Below are 18,105 nucleotides of genomic sequence, written 5' to 3'. Positions count from 1 at the left end.
TGTGTTTTTAGCGCATCGCAATGGGTCACAAATCTACCTTCCTCATGTGTATTAATTAGATAGAGTTCTGAAAGGATTGGCCAGCCCCAGGATATTAATTAGGTAGGACTCTATACGACCAACTGGGATTCACAAATGAAACTCAATAGAGTTTCGCACATTTGGAACTGTGATTCCCTAATTGCGATTTGCATGGAATGGCAATTAGGAACTCACAATTTTGAACGTAGGTACATGTGGCCCTTTGACTTTTAGAAATACATATACATTTAATTTAATTTAAAAATATATATCAATGAGAAATCTATATTGTTTTATTATAACATTTTTAATAACTATTTTTAGATTTACAATTAGATATACTTTATTTTTGATTAATTACATTAATTCTATACATAATGTTTATCAATATTGATCACATAAATATAAATATAAGCAAATGTTTACTTAATTTTAATAAATTATATTTTGTATTCAAAATTAAGTTAATATTGGTGTAGAATGTATTTGTAAATACATATTTTCCATGAATCTACATAAATATAGAAAAATGCCGTAAACATTTTTTTCCTTTGACTGTTACACAGAGAGATCCTTACCCTAATGGGGAGACCTACACCTACTTTAAAAAGTTACTAGCAGTAAATTTACACTCCTATACTTTTCTAACCCTGTTTTAGGGGGTAACTTTACACCCTAAAATGGTAAATATCCAAATGTAGTATAGTTACTACAAGGTGTGAGAGTAAATATATATTTGTAGATTTACATACATTTACATTTGGCAGTAGGGGACTATGTATTTGGTAATCTTACGCATTAACATATCATGTGAGCTGGTAGATTGATCATTTCAGCTGCCTACTATTAAAAATCTTCTCTAAGTGACTTCTAACCACCACATTCTTCCATAGTTAATTACTCTTTCAATACTGGAAGTCTTATTAATCATTAAAACATTCACAGCATTAATTTATAGAAAATTCCACTGTTTAGATATATATATTTTTTTTAACTGCAACATTTGTCTCACTTTATATTTTCAATAAAATCTTGATGTGTCTGCTAACCATCACCTTTGCAATGATGATAATCTAACCATATATTTTTCATTGGTCTGTTGGTAGGGGTCACCTATGCGGATCTGAATTTGATTCATCAACCCAAAGGCACAGGTATGTCTTGCTGCAGACCTGTAACTTCATCATACTGTGTGAGGTCCTAACCAGTGCAATGCGGGGCGTACGTTATAGATAGCTGAGGTAACTATAACTTCTAATTTTCAGTGGTTTTGCATGTCAAATCCGAGCCTAACTATAATGTTCCTGTAGACTCAAGTTTTTTTAATTAATTTCTACATTTTTTCAATTCTAACTATAACATCCCTGTAACTTTTGTTTTTTTCAGTGAAATTCTATGTTTTTAATACCATTTCCTAACTATAATGTCTCTATAACCTTTGGTTTATAAATGCATTGTATTAACACTTTATACAATTTAAAACAAACAATTAACATATAAAATAACATATTTTCCTTTTTACATATACAAACACTGATTTCAATTTATTTTATGGATCCGCAGATCCACTGCAATGCCACCCCAGATCCGTTCAAACAATCACATCAAAAAACATACATTAAATCAGCTATTTTAGTGTCACATCTCTCTGGAGACAGTCTCTGTAACAGAACTCCATTGCATAATTTACTTTCCTTCAAACATTTAGCACTTCCCAAAATATTTTCAGACCAATATATACAGCAATAAATTCTCAAGAGATAGTTTGAAGAAGTGTTGACATGGCACCACATCCGTTTCAAAACACCTGAAAACCATACACACTATGATGTATGAGAGGATGGTAAGAGAGACTTAAGGTGGTGCATCATCATCAATAGTTAGATCATCTGTGAGACCCTTACCACTTGACCACACACTTACCATTCTCGCTGTTTCAGCAAAACTGTAAGACATGGTGGCTCATTGTGCGAAAGTGGAACTAAATAAATGCACCGATGATGACGTCACATATGACATCACTCATGACATGGTCAGTGACATCACTGATGACATCACTGATGACATCTCAAATGACAGTGCATTGCGGGGGCGCGAGTTATAGTTAGCTGAACTAACTATAACAGGGGAATTTCTAGGGTTTTGTATGAGGGAAATGTCCAGCTAACTATAACGCCCCTGAAACCTATGGTTTTTTCAGTGAATTTCTAAGGTTTTTTAAATGCCAATTCCTAACTATAACGCCCCTGAAACTTTTGGTTTTTTCAGTGAATTTCAAAGGTTTTTTAAATGCCAATTCCTAACTATAACGTGCATGAAACCTATGTTTTTTTCAGTGAATTTCAAAGGTTTTTTAAATGCTAATTCCTATCTATAACTTATCTATAAAGATATCATGTTTAATGATTTTCATTGGATTTCTATATTTTTCAAATTCAGTGTGTCAATTTCATTAATAATGTGTTTTTTAAATTCTTTTTATCACCATTTTTTAAACTTATTTTTTTAATTAATTCTTTTAAAAATTAAAAAATATTATTTGTTTTTATTGGGTTTTTCAAACACATTTTTTTATGTTTTGAAATATATTTTTTTAACTATATGTTCAAAACTTTATTTTATATATATTTTTTCCATGTTTTTGGATCCGCGCACCCTATGCGCACCGTTCTTGATCCCTACGCGTTAGCATCCACACATGGTATGCGTTGGGTACGTGTTTAGTGCACGATCGCAATGCGACCGGTACGCGACTCCCAGCCTATAAATGACACGTTCGATGTACGTAACGCGACGTTTACGCGGTTCTGCGATGCGTCATCTGCGTCTATGACGTGGTAGGTGCGCGAAATATTTAACATTTAATAAAACATATATATGTATTTCATGTGAATATTAATCGAAGACAAACTCTAAACTAGTCTTAAAAGTAATATATTTTTACATCTAATCCTATATTTTTTTTTAATTCAATTTCGCGGATGCGCGCTGGGTGCGTGATGCGTAAGCGCAGGTTGCGCGGATTCATGTGACCTGCAAAAAAAGAGATTTGATTGGTTCATTACACTTCCTGTTCTAAGTATTGAAAGACCCCACCCAATTCAATCATTCTTCTTTCACCTTCTTTGGAGGAGCATCTCTTTGCAGAGAAGAAGATTTTTTAGACTTAGCTCTAACTTTTTTCAACTAAAAATGGCTTCAGGGCAGCAGGCATAACCTGCATCTCCTCATTCATCTGAGGATGAATTTTTGGAGGAGGCACCACTTTTCCCGAGGGGCAAACAAAGACCAATGCCACCTTGGTCACGTGCAAGATTTGCAAAAGAGTGCTGTCGCGAGGGGATCCTAACAAGAAATACTCGTGCAGCACGGCAAGTATGATGAAACACCTAAGGACCCTTCATCCGAACAATCTTGCACGAGAAGAGTGCAAACGGATGAGAAACACTCCTGCTCCTGGGCCTTTCTGAGTTTCTTTTCTTTTTCTTTTTTTTCTGGCATGATTTCTCTATTTTAACGTTGAAAAACAGTATCTGTAAAAAAGAATCACAAATAAATGTATATTAATAACTTTCAAATGTATACTATTCCATTACTGTACAAACACATTTTATATAAAAACTGACTAAGAAACTATAGCCCTGAACCACAAGTGTGACGATGGTTAAAACACTACATGCATAGTGCATACTACTTTGAAGCAGTTCATGACCTAAAGCCTACCTCACTAAAAGACTACATGCTAACTGACTGAATGATTACAGTACTATAAGGAGACACACTGGGTGAGTAACAGGGTGTTTGCTAGAAGTGTATGCATACTGACTGGGGAATTGAAGGTTTGAAAGACAACTGTGTAGGTTGATTAAGAGGACTGCATATATAGTGGATAGGCGTTTGAAGCAGCCCATGTGCTAAGGCCTGGCTCACTGCATGAGTACTTGGGTACTGACTGATTGATTAGAGTACAGCAAGGAGAGTGCCTGGGTGAATTTATAAGTGGTTGGCTTTTGGCAGAGTGAATGGATTCGTACTTGGTACTGAATGGGTCACTAGAGGAGTGCAAAGGGAGTGACAGGATGTTTGCTGGACTGTATGGATACTGACTAGGGAATTGAAGGTGTGAAAGACAAGTGTATAGTATGTTAGAAGACTTCATGCATACTGCATAGACATTTGAAGCAGTCTATGTGGTAATGTATGGTTCACAACATGAGTACTTGGAAACTGACTAAATCATCAGACTACTGCTAGGACAGTGCCTGGGTAAAACTTATACATTTTCTGTTCTGACGCAGTGAAGAGAATAGTACGTGGTACTGCACTTTAGTGTCAAACCCTGACTCATTTTATCAATGCATAAGCAAAGACTAGCTTCTAATACTACAAAAACTTGACAACATAACCGGTTTGAAAACAGTTATCTGTCAGCAAATACACGATGTTACCAAATGCTTTTCTCACAATTCTTACCCAAATGCACACAGACTCACAGTGTGATTTTAGACAAGCAACACTATCCTAGGAGTTTACCAAAATTCATTCACTAGTCTAGAACAGGTAAGGGTACTGCACACAATCAAAAAATTGTCTTAGGGAATTTTTACAGACCACAACAAGATTTATTCCCCATACAATATGTCCAAAAACAGTACGAAATCTTGGGGTCTATGTACAAAACATTACGAAGGTGTGCCAAAGCACTCCTAAGGTTTGATAAGCCTCCCAGCACAAAAACAATTACATTGTACTGTTTTTTTGACATACTGCACACAATCTACATATTTAAGTACAGCACATTAGGGTCATAGCATGACTCATGTTATTAATGCATAAGCAAAGACTGGCTTCTAATGCTACTAAAACTTGACAACATGACAGGTTTTAAAACAGTTATCTGTCAGCAAATACACAATGTTACCAAATGCTTCTCTCACAGTGGTTCCTAAATGCACACAGACTCACAGTGTGATTCTAGACAACAACCACTATACCTAGGAGTTTACCAAAACTCATTCATTACTGTGGAAGTGGTAAGGGAACTGCACACAATCTACATATTTCAGGACTGCACTTTTGTGTCAAAGCCTAACTCATTTAATCAACGCATAAGCAAAGACTGGCTTCTAATGCTACTAAAACTTGACAACATGACAGGTTTTAAAAGAGTTATCTGTCAGAAAATACACGATGCAACATAATGCTTCTCTCACAGTGAATCCCAAATGCACACAGACTCAGAGTGTGATTCTAGACAAGCACCACTATCCCTAGGAGTTTGCCAAATCTCATTCACTACAGTGGAAGTGGTAAGGGAACTGCACACAATCTACATATTTCAGGACTGCACGTTTGTGTCAAAACCTGACTCATTTAATCAAAGCATAAGTAAAAACTGCCTTCTAATGCTACTAAAACTTGACAACAAGACAGGTTTTAAAACAGTTATCTGTCAGCAAATACACAATGTTACCCAATGCTTCTCTCTCAGTGGTTCCCAAATGCACACAGACTCACAGTGTGATTCTAGACAAGCAACACTATCCCTAGCAGCTTACCAAAACTCATTCACTACTGTGCAAGGGGTAAGGAGACTACAAACAATCTACATATTAAAGTACAGCACATTAGTGTCAAAGCATGACTCATTTTATCAATGCATAAGCAAAGACTGGCTTCTAATGCTACTAAAACTTGACAACATGACCGGTTTTAAAACAGTTATCTGTCAGCAAATACACGATGTTACCAAATGCTTCTCTCACAGTGGTTCCCAAATGCACACAGACTCACAGTGTGATTCTAGACAACAACCACTATCCCTAGGAGTTTACCAAAACTCATTCACTACTGTGGAAGTGGTAAGGGAACTGCACACAATCTACATATTTCAGGACTGCACTTTTGTGTCAAAGCCTAACTCATTCAATCAACGCATAAGCAAAGACTGGCTTCTAATGCTACTAAAACTTGACAACAAGACAGGTTTTAAAACAGTTATCTGTCAGCAAATACACAATGTTACCAAATGCTTCTCTCACAGTGGTTCCCAAATGCACACAGACTCACAGTGTGATTCTAGATAAGCAACACTATCCCTAGCAGCTTACCAAAACTCATTCACTACTGTGCAAGGGGTAAGAAGACTACACACAATCTACATATTAAAGTACAGCACATTAGTGTCAAAGCATGACTCATTTTATCAATGCAGAAGCAAAGACTGGCTTCTAATGCTACTAAAACTTGACAACATGACAGTTTTTAAAACAGTTATCTATCAGCAAATACATGATGTTACCAAATGCTTCTCTCACAGTGGTTCCCAAATGCACACATACTCACTGTGGGATTCTAGACAAACAACACTATCCCTTGCACTATACCAAAACACATTTCTTCATCTAGAAGAAGTACTACATTTTAGTGTAGAAACATAACTCATTTCACAAATTCATAAACAATGACTAGTTTCTAATTCTACCAAAATATAAAAACAGCACAGTTATCTATCTGCAAACACATGAAAAACACAAATGCTTATCACAGAATGGTTTCTACATGCACACACACTGTCAATAAGATTGTAGAGAAAAAAGTACTCCCTACACTTTAGCAGGAGAAATACATTAGTCTGATTAAAATCAAAATAGTCTACATACATCCCCTTAAAATTAAATAACTCACCTTTCAAGCTATTTTGTAGATTAAGAAGTATATCAGTCACACACCAGATATCAGTCACACACAGATTTTCTTATACAGAATCTCTGCACTGTGCACCTCTCAGCAAAACCAAAGAAGGGCAAAGTTTCCCTTTCATTTTCCACACATATACATGTAAACATCAAATCACATTCCTTCACACATAAATTCAAAAGCAAACACACATTTCTATTGGTTAAACATTTCAACCCTTTCCAAATGACATAAATTTGAACCCTTCCCCCAATCTGCCTTCTGCCTGTTACCATAGAAACAGGTAATGGAACACTGTACTGAGCACACAGGTCACAAGTTCAGCACACAATGTTGCTAATCAAGACAGCAAGTGTGCTTGACTTTTCAACATATCAGCTTATCATATATAATGTTCCTTACAATCAGTTTTTGTTAACCAATAAGAATCATGCGTTTAAAAAACAGAAATATACACCCTACCTTTCAGTGTAGAAGGTTGTCAAACAACCAATGATTTCTTGCCTTTTTTCAAAACTGCATCTTAGCCACCATTTTAGAAACATCTTACTTTCCAAACTGCAATTTCATTTACAGAGACCATCTGAGTGCATCCAAACCTCCTTTCAAGATGCTTAGAGTGTGGATTGAGGGACACAGCTATATTTTCTGGAGCCAAAGGTATGCAGAAAACAAAGGCATTCACAAAGACCTAGGTTTGCCAAATGTAGACATTAAATGGATTGGACAGAGAGGGTTAAAGTGGCACCAATTGATACCATTGGTGAAATCCTTCATGCATATCCAACACCCTGACCTCATAATAGTGCACTGTGGTGGCAATGACCGAGGCACTTTGACTGGGGTAGGTCTGGAAATCCTTATGAAGGACACCTTTGCAGAACTGATTTCACTTTTGCCCAAAACTGCCTTTGTGTATTCTAACATATGCCAAAGACAGAAATGGAACTGGTCCGATCATTTTTGTCCACAAATTGAGAAAGCTAGGAAACATGTGAATAAATCTGTTTCTGCTTTTCTCCGAGACTATAGAATGGGGTCCATTTACAATAACAATCTGCGCTTTCATATGCAAGAGATGTATAGGAGAGATGGAGTACACTTTACTGATGAAGGAAACAGAGTCTTCCTCAACAACTTTAGACTCTGTATAGGTACTTACTTATAAGTACCAAAAACTTTCAATGAACACAACAGCTCTTTTTAGAGCCACTGAAGAACAAAACACTTAAGCTTGATCTTTATCTCCCAAAAATTTCAATTTTTTTTCCTTGGATTCGCGCACCCAACGCGAGAGAATCCATGCATCCAACACGTTAGGATGCGCGCACCCTGCGCGCATTTCACCGTTTTTATTTTTTTTAAAAGGGGGCCCCTGGGGATCCTTCTTGGACCCCCTAAGCACCTCTAGAGGGTCAGAGTATTTCCACTCTTACCCCCACTAACTTGTTTTTGGCAGCAGAGTGTTTAAATACTACTGCATTTCAGACTTTATGAATGCTATTGTGGAGGTGTCTGGATACATGTGCAGATTTTATTAATTGCAGGAATAATGCTCAGTTGCACTAGCAGTATGTTATTTTTATTCACTTAAGAGTCAGGTATGTTTACCATGCTGAGAAGTTGCAGATAAACATTTTTCTGTGTATGAATAAATGTTTTAGGCTTCCCCACATAGCACACTATCAAGGCAGTCGAAAAGTGAAGTATGTTGTCTATGTTCATTGTGGTTTTAGACTTAAAAGGAGCAACAATATGGCACATGTTGAAATTGACAAAGGCAGTGCTACTGCCGAAACGCGCCTTTCGTGTGTTCCTGCTTCTAGGAAATTTTGATTCATTAAATGGTTTTATTCCCCTGACTTCGAGTGCCTGCTCTCTCTCTTATTGGAGTTTGGAGAGGTGTTGTTTGGAATATTTAGTGCATGTGATGGTGCTGATTTTAGAGCACCACCAGCGATAAGGCAGCATGCCAGCAGACCGCAATTTGCCCTTTATACACACACAAACACACACAGAGGAATGCTGAGGCCAATTCATGGAACAACTGTAAAATCCATTCTTCACAGACCTCACTTTTTGGTCCAGCTGCCACATTGTAAGTATTATCTTGTAAACCAGAGGGATTCTGGTATTGGGAACAGTCCAGCCCGAAGTGCCAAACCAGGAAACACTGAGTGACACATTTGTGTACCGCTGGCAAGTGGCTTGCTCGCTTAGATACCCAACACCTGACAGTTCTGTGCTAAGCTAAGGCTGCTGGTGACTTGCTCATGATCAGCTCGGCTCTATATTTTGTGTTTCTGACCACAGTGGACACTGAGGTGCCACCTCTAGTTCCAGTACGCAGACAATTGTGTGTCTGCAACAGATGGTTTGTCTGCAGTGAGTGCATAGATCACATTTCAGTTGAACAAAACCTTAGTTATGGATTTACCAATGGAGGATGAGGAAGGATATACAACTTTACACTTTCTTGGAAGGAAGAAGCCTGCAAACGAAGGTATGCACCTTTTGTATGACATTTTCAGCTATTCATGCCATCTTTGCAGGGCTATAACATCGAACCTCCTGTACCTCGAGAAGTGACACGTCTTACCGTAAATAAACCCTGTAGAGCAGAGACTGCCTCTCACCTCTTGTGTTTCTATGACTTTTGTTACAGTAAACTCTGCTGGGAGCTTCCACTCTCAAAACATGCACATGTAGTTAGTATTACCTTTTGGTATGCAGGTTAGACTGTCTTGCACGAGAAGAGTAAGCTTTGATCATGTAAAGTTTAGGGAATCCTCACATCCTGTGAACCTATATACCTAGTGTAACTGTAAGATCTATAATTTAGGTGGCATTATGTCCAATGCTATGGTTCTCTGCCTTGGGCCCCTGTGAGCTCTGTGGGGCAGGAAGCTCTCTCATTCTTTCACTACATGACTTCTGATACTCAGACCTCTTTGTGGTACTGACCCCCTGTGTGCCACAATGACTCAATGATTTTTGTTGTTCTTAGTTCTACCAATAAGGGACCTTCCTCTTATCCTTGTGCCTTTGTGACATGGGAGGCCAATGTATGTCTAGGAGGGCCAGTTCCATGCCAGATTTTCAGGATTGCTACTGGCTATGTTAATAAGTTCCATTTATATTGCTTGTTGTATAGTTTTGTTTGACATGGCTATCCTGCAGATCTGACTCACATACATGGCACATTCTGTCTAAGCCAGGTTTTTCTGCTTGTTGTTTTTATTTTTGGATCACGTACTGTTACGACCTGCCAGTAGTTCTGGAAATCAATTAAATTAAAATTGTAAGGCACCAGTAAGTGCAGGGTCTTACTGGGACAGAAAATAGTCTGGGGCACCAAAACAAAAGTGCCCCATTTGTGAATTAGCTAACTTAAAAAGAGATTTTTGCAGAATTGAACTTGTAAAGACATGCATGTGTCTTGCAAGATATGGAAATTGAATAAATTTGAACTTGCTGCATCCAAGGCTTGTTTTAATATCATGGAGGTCAAGGGTAAAAACTGGCCTAGCACAGCATAAAACTGGCCCACAAACAGCCTAAAAAGGTGTTGTTTGGAATATTTAGTGCATGTGATGGTGCTGATTTTAGAACACCACCAGCGGTAAGGCAGCATGCCAGCAGACCGCAATTTGCCCTTTATACACACACACACACACACAGAGGAATGCTGAGGCCAATTCATGCAACAACTGTAAAATCCATTCTTCACAGACCTCACTTTTTGGTCCAGCTGCCACATTGTAAGTATTATCTTGTAAACCAGAGGGATTCTGGTATTGGGAACAGTCCAGCCCGAAGTGCCAAACCAGGAAACACTGAGTGACACATTTGTGTACCGCTGGCAAGTGGCTTGCTCGCTTAGATACCCAACACCTGACAGTTCTGTGCTAAGCTAAGGCTGCTGGTGACTTGCTCATGATCAGCAAAGCTCTATATTTGGTGTTTCTGACCACAGCGGACACTGAGGTGCCACCTCTAGTTCCAGTGCGCAGACAATTGCGTGTCTGCAACAGATGGTTTGTCTGCAGTGAGTGCATAGATCACATTTCAGTTGAACAAAACCTTAGTTCTGGATTTACCAATGGAGGATGAGGAAGGATATACAACTTTACACTTTCTTGGAAGGAAAAAGCCTGCAAACGAAGGTATGCACATTTTGTATGACATTTTTAGCTATTCATGCCATCTTTGCAGGGCTATAACATCGAACCCCCTGTACCTCGAGAAGTGACACGTCTTACCGTAAACCCTGTAGAGCAGAGACTGCCTCTCACCTCTTGTGTTGCTATGACTTTTGTTACAGTAAACTCTGCTGGGAGTTTCCACTCTCAAAACATTCACATGTAGTTAGTATTACCTTTTGTTATGCAGGTTAGACTGTCTTGCACGAGAAGAGTAAGCTTTGATCATGTAAAGTTTAGGGAATCCTCACATCCTGTGAACCTATATACCTAGTGTAACTGTAAGATCTATAATTTAGGTGGCATTATGTCCAATGCTATGGTTCTCTGTCTTGGGCCCCTGTGAGCTCTGTGGGGCAGGAAGCTCTCTCATTCTTTCACTACATGACTTCTGATACTCAGACCTCTTTGTGGTACTGACCCCCTGTGTGCCACAATGACTCCATGATTTTTGATGTTCTTAGTTCTACCAATAAGGGACCTTCCTCTTATCCTTGTGCCTTTGTGACATGGGAGGCCAATGTATGTCTAGGAGGGCCAGTTCCATGCCAGATTTTCAGGATTGCTACTGGCTATGTTAATAAGTTCCATTTATATAGCTTGTTGTATAGTTTTGTTTGACATGGCTATCCTGCATATCTGACTCACATACATGGCACATTCTGTCTAAGCCAGGTTTTTCTGCTTGTTGTTTTTATTTTTGGATCACGTACTGTTACGACCTGCCAGTAGTTCTGGAAATCAATTAAATTAAAATTGTAAGGCACCAGTAAGTGCAGGGTCTTACTGGGACAGAAAATAGTCTGGGGCACCAAAACAAAAGTGCCCCATTTGTGAATTAGCTAACTTAAAAAGAGATTTTTGCAGAATTGAACTTGTAAAGACATGCATGTGTCTTGCAAGATATGGAAATTGAATAAATTTGAACTTGCTGCATCCAAGGCTTGTTTTAATATCATGGAGGTCAAGGGTAAAAACTGGCCTAGCACAGCATAAACCTGGCCCACAAACAGCCTAAAAAGGTGTTGTTTGGAATATTTAGTGCATGTGATGGTGCTGATTTTAGAGCACCACCAGCGATAAGGCAGCATGCCAGCAGACCGCAATTTGCCCTTTATACACACACACACACACACAGAGGAATGCTGAGGCCAATTCATGCAACAACTGTAAAATCCATTCTTCACAGCTCTCACTTTTTGGTCCAGCTGCCACATTGTAAGTATTATCTTGTAAACCAGAGGGATTCTGGTATTGGGAACAGTCCAGGCCGAAGTGCCAAACCAGGAAACACTGAGTGACACATTTGTGTACCGCTGGCAAGTGGCTTGCTCGCTTAGATACCCAACACCTGACAGTTCTGTGCTAAGCTAAGGCTGCTGGTGACTTGCTCATGATCAACTCAGCTCTATATTTGGTGTTTCTGACCACAGCGGACACTGAGGTGCCACCTCTAGTTCCAGTACGCAGACAATTGCGTGTCTGCAACAGATGGTTTGTCTGCAGTGAGTGCATAGATCACATTTCAGTTGAACAAAACCTTAGTTATGGATTTACCAATGGAGGATGAGGAAGGATATACAACTTTACACTTTCTTGGAAGGAAGAAGCCTGCAAACGAAGGTATGCACATTTTGTATGACATTTTTAGCTATTCATGCCATCTTTGCAGGGCTATAACATCGAAACTCCTGTACCTCGAGAAGTGACACGTCTTACCGTAAACCCTGTAGAGCAGAGACTGCCTCTCACCTCTTGTGTTTCTATGACTTTTGTTACAGTAAACTCTGCTGGGAGCTTCCACTCTCAAAACGTGCACATGTAGTTAGTATTACCTTTTGTTATGCAGGTTAGACTGTCTTGCACAAGAAGAGTAAGCTTTGATCATGTAAAGTTTAGGGAATCCTCACATCCTGTGAACCTATATACCTAGTGTAACTGTAAGATCTATAATTTAGGTGGCATTATGTCCAATGCAATTGTTCTCTGCCTTGGGCCCCTGTGAGCTCTGTGGGGCAGGAAGCTCTCTCATTCTTTCACTACATGACTTCTGGTACTCAGACCTCTTTGTGGTATTGAGCCCCTGTGTGCCACAATGACTCAATGATTTTTGGTGTTCTTAGTTCTGGCAATAAGGGACCTTCCTCTTATCCGTGTGCCTTTGTGACATGGGAGGCCAATGTATGTCTAGGAGGGCCAGTTCCATGCCAGATTTTCAGGATTGCTACTGGCTATGCTAATAAGTTCCATTTATATTGCTTGTTGTACAGTTTTGTTTGACATGGCTATCCTGCAGATCTGACTCACATACATGGCACATTCTGTCTAAGCCAGGTTTTTCTGCTTGTTGTTTTTATTTTTGGATCACGTACTGTTACGACCTGCCAGTAGTTCTGGGAATCAATTAAATAAAAATTGTAAGGCACCAGTAAGTGCAGGGTCTTACTGGGACAGAAAATAGTCTTGGGCACCAAAACAAAAGTGCCCCATTTGTGAATTAGCTAACTTAAAAAGAGATTTTTGCAGAATTGAACTTGTAAAGACATGCATGTGTCTTGCAAGATATGGAAATTGAATAAATTTGAACTTGCTGCATCCAAGGCTTGTTTTAATATCATGGTGGTCAAGAGTAAAAACTGGCCTAGCACAGCATAAAACTGGCCCACAAACAGCCTAAAAAGGTGTTGTTTGGAATATTTAGTGCATGTGATGGTGCTGATTTTAGAGCACCACCAGCGATAAGGCAGCATGCCAGCAGACCGCAATTTGCCCTTTATACACACACACACACACACACAGAGGAATGCTGAGGCCAATTCATGCAACAACTGTAAAATCCATTCTTCACAGACCTCACTTTTTGGTCCAGCTGCCACATTGTAAGTATTATCTTGTAAACCAGAGGGAATCTGGTATTGGGAACAGTCCAGCCCGAAGTGCCAAACCAGGAAACACTGAGTGACACATTTGTGTACCACTGGCAAGTGGCTTGCTCGCTTAGATACCCAACACCTGACAGTTCTGTGCTAAGCTAAGGCTGCTGGTGACTTGCTCATGATCAACTCAGCTCTATATTTGGTGTTTCTGACCACAGCGGACACTGAGGTGCCACCTCTAGTTCCAGTACGCAGACAATTGCGTGTCTGCAACAGATGGTTTGTCTGCAGTGAGTGCATAGATCACATTTCAGTTGAACAAAACCTTAGTTATGGATTTACCAATGGAGGATGAGGAAGGATATACAACTTTACACTTTCTTGGAAGGAAGAAGCCTGCAAACGAAGGTATGCACATTTTGTATGACATTTTTAGCTATTCATGCCATCTTTGCAGGGCTATAACATCGAAACTCCTGTACCTCGAGAAGTGACACGTCTTACCGTAAACCCTGTAGAGCAGAGACTGCCTCTCACCTCTTGTGTTTCTATGACTTTTGTTACAGTAAACTCTGCTGGGAGCTTCCACTCTCAAAACGTGCACATGTAGTTAGTATTACCTTTTGTTATGCAGGTTAGACTGTCTTGCACAAGAAGAGTAAGCTTTGATCATGTAAAGTTTAGGGAATCCTCACATCCTGTGAACCTATATACCTAGTGTAACTGTAAGATCTATAATTTAGGTGGCATTATGTCCAATGCAATTGTTCTCTGCCTTGGGCCCCTGTGAGCTCTGTGGGGCAGGAAGCTCTCTCATTCTTTCACTACATGACTTCTGGTACTCAGACCTCTTTGTGGTATTGAGCCCCTGTGTGCCACAATGACTCAATGATTTTTGTTGTTCTTAGTTCTGGCAATAAGGGACCTTCCTCTTATCCGTGTGCCTTTGAGACATGGGAGGCCAATGTATGTCTAGGAGGGCCAGTTCCATGCCAGATTTTCAGGATTGCTACTGGCTATGTTAATAAGTTCCATTTATATTGCTTGTTGTATAGTTTTGTTTGACATGGCTATCCTGCAGATCTGACTCACATACATGGCACATTCTGTCTAAGCCAGGTTTTTCTGCTTGTTGTTTTTATTTTTGAATCACGTACTGTTACGACCTGCCAGTAGTTCTGGGAATCAATTAAATTAAAATTGTAAGGCACCAGTAAGTGCAGGGTCTTACTGGGACAGAAATAGTCTGGGGCACCAAAACAAAAGTGCCCCATTTGTGAATTAGCTAACTTAAAAAGAGATTTTTGCAGAATTGAACTTGTAAAGACATGCATGTGTTTTGCAAGATATGGAAATTGAATAAATTTGAACTTGCTGCATCCAAGGCTTGTTTTAATATCATGGAGGTCAAGGGTAAAAACTGGCCTAGCACACCATAAAACTGGCCCACAAACAGCCAAAAAAACAGCCCACACACTGGCCTATTAGACTAGCCCTTCGGGTACTGCCCTATAGGCCAATCCAACGCTGAATAACAGAAGGAACCACACCTGTAGTGTCTAGCAGATTCCTACCCTAACATCCAAGATTAATGCAATGCATCTTCGCAAGCTGCAGGAACAATTCCTCATTATGGTAAAATATAATTGACTTCCTATATAGGTTCTTCGGAGTGGCAGATGTAAAATTTACAAACAGATTTTCAATGTATTTCTCATCTGAAATATTACACGCCTATGCCTGCCAGTGTGAGTGAGTTAATCAGATATTTACACCATTGGAAGAAATACCTCACACTGTTTGAATTGAGTGGGCACCTGTCACACCTTATTATGCTCAATTTCTTTACAGTTCATGGACTCCAGTCAGCTGAGCTCAAAATCATACATTAATGTGAGAGGATCTGATTTAAAGTTGGTCGGTTAATTCCGACCCATGTATAAGCCCTTGTTTAGGCATGGTTTGGGTTAAGGAGTTTGCAGTTAGTTAAGACATCCGATAATTATCAGATGTGTTAAATACCTCAAGCTTTGTTAAATATGGCAGGTCAAACTTACTGAAATTTAAAAGGGGAAATATATATGTTATTGACCCCACCATGTGGATTTTGGTGCGCTAACCACCAAAACCTGCACGTTACTTATTCCCCACAAACATGTAATGGGTGTTATTTATTGTACCTGATGAATAACGTACCCTGTAGTATTGTTATTTACCATGTGTGATAAATAGCATCTACACTCGTAATCAGGCCTTAGATTATTTACTCAGACTCGGGTCTGAATCCATTTGGTCCATTTGCAAGAAGATATCACCCATCCCCAGTCTTGTCAGCACGTGATACATGAACTTCCATTCAACTGAATCGAACGCTTTTTCCATATCAAGGAATACAGCCACTGCCTGAGCGTCCCGTCGCGTTTGCTGAATTACGCCAAATACCGCTCTCGTATTATAGGACAGATTCCTACTCGGGACAAATCCAGCTTGCTCCGGCGCTACAAGTAGCGGCACAAGCGGGCCAGTCAGTTCGCCAAGATCTTGGCATATATCTTGGTATCAACGTTAAGAAGAGACAGGGGGCGGTAAGAGGTACACTCAGCTGGCAGCTTATCTGGTTTCAGGATCGTAACTATGAGAGCCTCCCTCACCGAGGGCGGCATATGTACGTTAGCACTCATTTCCTCAAACAATGTGCTTAAGGGAGGAATGTGAACGTCTTTGAACTCCTTATAAAACAAGACCGCTTGGCCATCTATCACAGGAGCTCTACCGGATTTCATCCCCATCAGGGCAGTTGTGATTTCATTGGCGTCCAGGGGATGCAAGAGGTATTCCCTATAGGCATTTGTCAGCCAATGCAGCTTAATGTGGGCCAAGAAGTCATGTATTTCCGCATCTGAGCACCCTGCCTTAGAGGCATGAAGCTGAGTGGTCAAGTCAAGTCAAAGATAGCTTTATTCGATTTCATTAAAAACCATAAAAGCACAGAAAATACAACAATCACATATTAAAAAGAATATACAAGTAAATCCAATTAATTGTATCTTAATAAAATAATCTTATTTGAATATAAAATTGAGGGGTACTAGGACATAGAAGATCTGCATCTAATTACATATTTCAAAAATTTAGATACGGCCTTAATAGTCATTTCATCTTCAAGCATAAGCAGTTTTACAAAGGCTGGTCTGCACTGCCTTAGACCCCAGGTTTTCAGTAAAGGTATCAAATGTCTCTTCCTGCCCCACACATAAAATTTGCAGAACAAAAGACTATGAATAGATGATTGCTCAGAGATATCATCACATGGACATTTGAGTAAGTGGGGCGACCAATTATTTGTTTCAGGAAATGTGATTAGCCTATAATAACAATCAGTTCTCAAACGGGCCAGTAACATTCTGTCATAACAGGTATAATCAGGCGATAGATAAAACTGTAATCCAAAGCCCTGAAGGAGTAACTGATGATGTGAAACAGATTTTTTCGTACTCTCTTTAATCCACCGACTGTTTTCTAAGAAAGCAAGACATCGGTCTTTAAAATCCTTTCTTGAGAGCGTGGATAATAGAGTTGGATTATTAAAATAATGTGGTAGGCCCATATTTGTTAGAAAAGCCTTTATGTATGCTAACCATGGAATGTTTTTACCTCTTTCGAGGTTGATACAATCAGATAGGACAGTTCTATTTAAGGTAGTAGCTAGTGAGGTCCATATCTTATACCACAGTAACAAGGGGCTAATTCTGATCAAATCAGAGATATAAGTTATGTCCAATTCTTTATGGTACACATACGTGGAGATAGACCTGGGGACTGCTAGCAAGTACCGGAGGAAAATATTTTCCCTTACTTGAATTACCCGGCAGTCTGCAATACCCCAAAGACCGGCGCCGTATGTGGCAATTGAAACACATTTAGCTTTGTAAATGTCCATTAAGATACGGACAGGTCTACCTCCTAATTTGTTTGCGAACTGTTTCAAAGCTCCAAGTGAGCGTGCAAAAGCTAAATTCCTAGTGGTAACTGCTGGTGTCCAAGAACCCCTATAGTTAAATAAAATCCCTAAATAAGAAAATGAATCTGTTAATTCTATCTTAGACTGATTTAGAAAAGTATTACAAGGAACTTTGGACGCTGATGAACAGCTCATGGTAAAAGTTTTTCCAGTGTTAATTTTTAGACCCCTAGATGACATAAAAGTTGAAAAGGTGGTTAACGCTTTTTGGAGCCCTAGTTGAGTTCTGGCCATGATGACCGCGTCATCAGCGTATAATAAAATAGGAACGGCCTCGCCATTTATC

At 39.4% G+C, this 18,105-nt stretch overlaps 1 protein-coding gene across 5 annotated transcripts in view; it reads left to right on the top strand.

Annotated features, from left to right (window-relative positions):
* LOC146812910 (C-type lectin domain family 2 member B-like) overlaps positions 1 to 18,105 on the top strand; it is a 108,633-nt gene that overhangs the window by 14,420 nt on the left and 76,108 nt on the right. For 2 of the 5 annotated variants that reach the window (XM_085614640.1, XM_085614642.1), the window contains exon 2: positions 1,128 to 1,175. In XM_085614640.1, coding sequence (XP_085470766.1) covers positions 1,128 to 1,175 — 48 coding nt within the window. Of the gene's footprint in view, positions 1 to 1,127; positions 1,263 to 14,091; positions 14,207 to 18,105 lie in introns of those variants that run through there. The other 3 variants (XM_085614643.1, XM_085614641.1, XM_085614644.1) reach the window with 2 other exon arrangements.

Source organism: Triturus cristatus, chromosome 7, assembly GCF_964204655.1.
Source record: "Triturus cristatus chromosome 7, aTriCri1.1, whole genome shotgun sequence".
Classification (NCBI taxonomy): Eukaryota; Metazoa; Chordata; class Amphibia; order Caudata; family Salamandridae; genus Triturus; species Triturus cristatus.
The sequence above is the reverse complement of the archived record's forward strand: the minus strand, read 5'-3'. Positions and strand labels throughout refer to the sequence as shown.